The sequence below is a fragment of the Phaethon aethereus genome (assembly GCF_964289735.1).
Source record: "Phaethon aethereus genome assembly, chromosome: 5".
In the NCBI taxonomy this organism is placed as follows: Eukaryota; Metazoa; Chordata; class Aves; order Phaethontiformes; family Phaethontidae; genus Phaethon; species Phaethon aethereus.
The window spans coordinates 37,590,904-37,598,379 of NC_138579.1; the positions used below are offsets into that span (position 1 = coordinate 37,590,904).

At 47.2% G+C, this 7,476-nt stretch overlaps 1 protein-coding gene across 1 annotated transcript; it reads right to left on the minus strand.

Moving 5' to 3' along the window:
* Positions 1-1,335: 1,335 nt before the first annotated feature.
* Positions 1,336-4,612, minus strand: SRP14 (signal recognition particle 14; the record flags this gene model as incomplete). Its single annotated transcript, XM_082000912.1, has 5 exons — positions 1,336-1,425; positions 1,781-1,813; positions 3,394-3,506; positions 4,075-4,147; positions 4,589-4,612. 5 exons carry the CDS (start codon positions 4,610-4,612, stop codon positions 1,336-1,338), a joined length of 333 nt encoding a protein of 110 aa, XP_081857038.1.
* Positions 4,613-7,476: the final 2,864 nt, after the last annotated feature.

Sequence of the window (7,476 nt, forward strand, 5' to 3'; positions counted from 1 at the left end):
AGATGGGTTGTCAGATTAGATTTGAAGTTAAAGACATAGGAATGATGGGAATCTTTTAATTATCTTCTTGAAGCTAAACTGTAACACAACCCCATCAAGGAAGAATTAAGCTGAGTGAAGCTGAAGATGAGTTATAGCAGCTCTAGCTAACTATGCATTATATTTCCCATCAAATTACATGACTACTGGAGTGAATATGCAGAAAATTTAGGGATTTCTGGAAATATACTTGTGTTTACCTTCCCTCCCCACCTGGAACCTTCTGTTCAAACAGCTTACTCCTCTTTCTAACTCAAATGATTGCCTTTAGCTCTGCAGGCTCATTGCATTAAGAAATACCTGCTTTTACTACAAGAAAAGGGCAGGAAAGAGGAAGGCAAAGTTAAAGTGTGTGAAGAGGTAACTTTAAAGACAAACCGAAGAACTGTGGAAGTTGCAACAGCAACACACAAAGCAGCATCCAGGGAGTCAGGTGTAAAGATGCAGATAACAGTATTGTTCCTAGCAATTCACCAAGACAAGTCACATCAGTCATTACAACAAAATCCATTTCTTATTGTGTTTAATAGGAACAATTAAATATTCACCTTTTACAGCTGCTCATATGAAGGAGCTACTTTAAGATGTGAAGTATGGGCAAATTCAGAACCCTGAATATACTGAAGGATGAAGTTTTAAAAAAAAAAGTTCAGGTGACATGAGCATTTTTAAGCCATGCCTGAAGGGAACATGATGCAGAGTCTTGCCTTCCCCCCCACCCTAAGCCAGGGTCAGCACAACTGGATCAGCATGGAGCAAAGGCACAGCTGCCTGGCTCTGCAAAGAGCTCAAGCATTGTGCTGGCTGCCTTAGGGATATCTGCCCTGCATCATGTAGACACACCACTCAAAACAAGACAGAAATAGGAAAGCTGCTGTTTCTGATATGTTGGCACCCACTTTCCCTAGTACTACTGAGGCTTATCTACAAACTGGGCATCTGTCACTGAGACTCCTGCTCCAGTCTCACTTTGCTCATGGTACAATGCACTTCACCATGTGTCACCTCCAGACAGGTTTTACACTGCCCACTTGTATAATACAAACCAAACAGCAGTGTAAGTACAAAACTAGTTGGCAGCTGAGTGTAAAGCTACTTCAGTATAACCCTGTAAATACTCCTGCCATACAACAATCCATAGGAAGCACCTTCTGCTCTCAGTTTAAACAGTAGTACTGATTGCATCTCAGTATCCTGCTGGAGGGGAAGCTAAAGACAAGTGGTAACTCAAAAAGAAATGGACTTTGCTTTGAGCAAGGGTCAAGTCTGTTCCAGTGATGGTAGGACACTGTTCCATCACTGTGTTGCTTTACTCTTCTTGTTTTTGCTTTTCTTGTCTTTTTTCTTCAAGCCATCCATGTTAGCTCTCAGCAAATTTGAATATGCCTGAAACAACAATCAGAGCCATTATATAAACAAATACTCAAGTGACAATACACTAGAGGTAAAATTTTACATATTGCTTATGGATAGGTATCTGCATTTCCTCAGTTAGTTAGAGGATCATGCTCTTACACCCTACACTGGGAAACTATTGTTTCTAAATCAATGCAGAAAGAAAATAAAATGGGATTTCATTTTTTAAAACAATATATGTTTTAAAACAAATAGAATAATAGTCTAAGGTTAATCTGTGTGCCAGTTCAGCACTGAATCAACCCGTCCACAGCTGTCCAGTGCTTCCTACTGGCCTCTCCCCACTACCTACAGAAGAGGAAGATAAAAGGCACACAAAACTTACCATCTGGAATTTATTTACTTCCTTTGAGCTAACCTGCAAGAGTAATAGTGGAGGTTAACCAAGAAAACACTGGCTTCCACAGCAAACCAAGTACCAGTACATGTTTACCCAACAGTGATCATCTAGTCTTTTTAGCAGCAGTTGGATCAACTCCTCACGTTCAGTGGTATGTAGGCTGCACTGACATGTCATAGAACTTCACCAATTTAGAAAAGTGAAAAACAGTCCTTACTTGATTAATAAAAGCCTCTGGAGGCCATTCTTCCCAAATCCATGTGTTTTCAATGGGGAAGAATGTGAATAAACATTCTAAGGAAGGTTTTATTTACCTGTAGGGCCCTAAAAGTATGTTGCAGCCCAGATCCTCTCAGCTATTTCTGAAAGTAATGTTTTTCCTTGGGTTACATCACAGAGGAGAGCTAAAGTCAGCTAAAGCCTTTCCCAATCTCTCATTCAAAGGAAACACATATCAGGTTTTCAACTGGGGTCTGGAGCACAAGTCTTATGAGCGGCTGAGGGAACTGGGGTTGTTTAGTCTGGAGAAGAGGAGGCTGAGAGGAGACCTTATCGCTCTCTACAACTACCTGAAAGGGGGTTGCGGCGATGAGGGTGTTGGTCTCTTCTCCCAAGTAACTAGTGATAGGACAAGAGGAAATGGCCTCAAGTTGCGCCAGGGGATGTTTAGATTGGATATTAGGAAAAATTTCTTCACTGAGAGGGTGGTCAGGCATTGGAACAGGCTGCCCAGGGAGGTGGTGGAGTCGCCATCTCTGGAAGTGTTCAAAAAACGTGTGGATGTGGCGCTTCAGGAAATTGTTTAGGGTGCATGGTGGTGTTGGGTTAATGGTTGGACTAGATGATCTTGAAGGTCCTTTCCAACCTAGTGATTCTGTGATTCTGATTCTGATTCTAGTTAACATTTCCTGAAATACAAATAGCTCTGTAAATGAGGAAAAAAAAAAATAGGTGTGCTAAGCAAGATTAAGGCTTAGGAGAGTCTACCCATGCCTACATGTTCTTGACTGAAAACAAGGATCCCTTTCCTACTGTTTCACAGTCTGGGAACATTCAGTTCTTGGCTGGTTTCAAGAACCTTCAGCAATTCCATCAGGTCTATAGGAATCTACCTATTGGCCACCTCCGGCTTGACTGTAGGCGTGCAGGACCTTTCTTCTCCTTGGAGCCACACCATTTGTCCTCATACTGCAGCTTCTGTATCTGCCCTGCGTCCTTCCGCCTATGCCTCTAGAAGCAGTTCTGCTCTCCCCTCCAAACAATTTCAGCTGACTTGCAACACAACGGCCACAGTTGCTTAAAACAAGCAGGGTCCCTTTTTGCTGTCCTGCAATACCATTCTGAAACAAAGTCCAGTATACAGAGTACAACTAATGCGTTACCCCATCTGTAACGCTGAGTGTAAGCATTGCTAAGACTTCAGGTTAAGTGTAACGCTTCAGTATCCCAATATCAGCTGCGTGTTTAGCTACCATGTGTTAAATTAAAAGGGTAGTTCTCAAGAAATTCATGTAAAGACAAATTTAACTTAAAATATGGGGCATTCAACAAAAGACAAGTAGGGCCACTAATCTTTCTAACGCAAAGTTGTCACTTACCACTGTGCTAATTTTCTTCTTTCCATCAGTTGCTCTTAGAAGACACTTATTGTCTGCTGGTTCAAAACTTTCTGCATGGCCTTTGCGTGGGACTGGTTTTGTTCGACCATCATCTGAATGGAAAAACAGAGAATATTTATTCATATTTCAGTAAAATCACTAGATGCCTCCTGACACGAGATGTTAAAAATTGCTCATGAAGAGATCTGTGAAACACCTTGGAATGTAAGGCCATCTGAACTGACATTGCTGCCAAATTGTTCACAGACACCTTCCCCTGTAGTCCCAGAATGATCTGTTCCATAAACTATGTCTGCCAGGAAAAAAATGTAATCCTTCCCCTTACATGCTGCATGAACTGCGCGCTTCAACAGCAGTTATGTTTTAAACACATGTCAAACTGCAGCCTAGGACACTTGACTTCTCAAGCAGTCCCCAGCTAGCCAGAAACCACAGAAACAAAAAACACGCTAAAGCAACACTCTAATTCTCCTTTTATAGAAATCTACAGTATTTCCAATATGCAGTTTGAAATACAGTCTTACTTCAAGGCTATTAATACTGCAGCTGATTGATTTGTCCCTATGACTACTCTCGTTTTCAGATACTCTGAATATATGCAAACACCACCGTAGGTTTGATTTAGACGAACACCTATTTAACCCAGTAATTAAAACTTACATTTCTTCAGCGTTATGAAAACGCTCCCCGATGTCCTGCACTTTTGAAAGAGTCTGGTAAGCTCTGTCAGGAACTGCAAGAGAGAGAGAGACCCCGTCCTTGGCTGCAGGCCGCCGCGCAGCCAGCGGCTGGCTGCTGCCCCGCCGTTACCGCAGGCCGGGCTCTCCCAGCTCCGCGGGAATAGCGGCCAAGGAAAGGAGACCCCGGGCCGAAGCTGCAGCACTCGAGGTCCCAGCCAGGGGCGGCCCATCCCGAGGCTCCGAGTCCGGACAACGAGGCACAACCATGGTACAACCATGATGCTCCATCCCCTCCCCCGCCGCCGCTTCCACGCGGGGGAGGCGAGGGGACGGCCCTGTGCGGGCCTGGCGCACCCCGCGGCCTTGCGTGGCCTCCCTCCCACCGCAGCCGGCACAGGGCACACCCCAGGCAGCCAGCGAAGCAGCCGACTCCTGAGGACCCGGCCACGGCCATGGCCATGGCTCCCGCCCAGGGAGGAAGCTGACAGCCCCACCTGCTCGCTCTCTAGCAGCACCATCTTGCCCCGCCGGGCCGGAAACCACGGACGCGCGCGCGCGGCCACGCCCCCCAGCCGCTCGCGCCAGTGGAGGAACGGAGCGAGCGGAGAGGGCCTCGCGCTGAGGGGGCGGGGCGCGGCGGCGAGGCCCCGCCCCGCGGGAGAGCCACGTCAGCCCCGCGCTGCTAGCGCCCCTCCTCCGCCCCGGCGCCCCTATGGCCGGAGGCGCGCGGCGAGCGCGTCCCCGGGGCTGAGGGGCGCCCTGCGGTCCGCCTTCACGCGCCCCGGGGAGGAGCAGCCGCGCCCTGACCCGCGGCGCCGAGCAGGCCGGCGGGAGGGGCCGGGCCTCGGGGGCTCGTCTCCGGCTGGCGCTATGCAGCCGCCGCCGTTTATGCACGCAACACCCGCTCTACCCTCCGCGGCTGGCGGCCGGTAGCGGCCGCAGTAGCGGGGTGTTCCCCAGGCAAACAGCTCGTGTGCACGCAGCCTGGAAGAGCGGCCGCCGAGAGTTCGGCTCCTCCTCCAACGCCGCGTTAACGCGGCGGGCCCGTGGCTGCCTCACCCGAGCGGCCCTGTCTCTGCGGCCTCACGTAGCGGCCGGCACTCGGGGGTCCGAGCCATGGCCCGACAGGAGGCCGTGGTGCGGCCGCGGCTGGCCGCTCGCCTGGGCGCCGCACCGAACCGCAGGGGTGGGAGGTCCCAAGCCAGCTCCGACGCCCGGATTGCCCTTCCTCGGAGCGGGTGTTTCGAGGCGCGTGTGCCTCGGCGTCCCCAGGCGCCAGCAACGGCGGCAAGCCGCCATGTTCGCCTCACGTGGAAACACAGACCTGCAACGGGCCGTCATTTCCCGGTGAAGCGCTGAAATGGCGGCTGCAAAGGGTCCTGGCGAGTGCGACCGGCTGAAGGCTTGGGGGGTGAAGGGTGTGATTTGAGACTAAAGGAGCAAGACCCCCAGATTTGTCCAAGAAACAGCTAAGAGGCCACCAGCATGTGGGTGGGGTGAGAGGGCATTTCACAGCCATTTTACCTGAAGGTCCTGAGAAGTAGAAGGAGGAAGATAATGTGAAGTATGTTATGAACAGCCAACTAAACAACTGTAACAGACTAAAACCAACAGCAGAGACTTAAATATGCCTCATATAGTTTTCATCTAGTGATGGATATACTTATAGATGGGTACTTTCACTTTGAAAAATCCTGGACTGCCTCTTTTAATTATTTGGTCTTTGTCTTATTTCTCCCCTTACAACTTTGACTTCGCTCTTCTTTTCCAGCTCTTTTCAATAATCAGAGTCTGGGTCAGCCTTAAAAAAAGACATAAAATTCAGTGGAACACATTCATTTACATACAACTCGGATGATCCCCAGTGGAATCAGAGCAAAGAAACTTTTTATTTTATGGTGAATCTATATTTTTATGCTGAATCTATGGAAAAAATGGAAAAAATTCCACTTTTGAGATTACCAGAAACAGTTAGAATCATAGAATTGAATCAGAAGCATTTAGGTTGGAAAAGACCTTTAAGATGATCAAACCCAACCAATCTGAGGGGCAGATTCTGGAAAGGGGTTGTTTTCTGTCAGGCCCATGTTAGTTGATCTGGGAACACACAGAATTAGCATTTGATCTGGTGCCTTCTCATGTTTCTCACTAGGAAAATGGATTTCTTTTTCCTCCATGGACCTAATAAAAGTAGAAGATAGTGCCTTACATACAGATAAAAGGGGAAAACTGCTCTCGGGCTGATAGGTATTTGAGCTCTTGTGGAACTCATACCGTTCATTCAGGAGCTCAGGACTGCATTCTAGACAGAACTAAAATACCTTCTTGCATTATCATTCTCATGGTGAGGGTGTTGTGTCATATATAAAACAACACTTCATAATCAGTTGGTCTCAACACTCCCAAAAGTCCTTTTTAGAATTTGCTGTCTTTTTGCAGGTGAAGCAGGAGGCAGTAGAGGGTGCTGTGATTGCACACACATCAATGAAACTGCCTAAAGAACAAGGAAACAAATACCTAAGCAGCAGGTCATCACTACACAGTTTATCAAAATCTATCAGTTTATTAAATTAACTCCATTATGTTGGAGTCAAAGCAAGTGTAGAGATCCAACACTGCCGTTCCCTAGCTGTGGATGGTATTATCCTCCTGATGTTTTTGCACTTGTATTATTTGCAGTTGAGGAGGAAAGACTTCAGAAAAATAAATTCTGTTGTTTCTCGTAGCATTAAAAACTGATAAAAACTGAAGTGAGGAATATATGTTATTTAAGTCTTCTGAAAACGGGCATTCTAAGGGGACATCATCAGTGCTGTGGCTGGAAGTACTGACAGGCCAAAGCCTTGTACAGTTGCAGAAAGTTATGGTCCCTGCCCCTAAGAGCTTACAGTCAAGTGTCCACAACAAGTGAAGACAGGTAGATGCAAGGAGTCATTCACTGCTGACACCTATTTCCTCTAACCCTGCCTGGTTGCAGGAGCAGTCATAACAAACTCCTAATTATCAGAGGTTGTTTTGTCAGAAATCAGAGCAGGGTCGAGTTTTCAAGAGAGCTCTGAATGAGGACCGTGCAATAGTGCAACAATGTTGCAGATTTTTATAGTCAACTTGTGAAAGAAGAGCAGAAATGGAAAACTAAAACAATTGCAACATAGTCCCCCTTGGAAGCTACCATGGTCACAGACACTGCAAGGCAGAAGTGCTTTTCCACCCATGCTTGCCAAAAGAGAAGATGGGTGGTCTCGCAGCTGAAACACAGGGACTACAACTCTTGCCTGAATTCTGGCCCTTGAATTCACCAGAGCAGTCTTGTGTCACCTTGAACTGGTCTCCTAACTTGCCTGTACCACAGCTTTTCTTTCAGAAAGGTGAAGAAAGATAT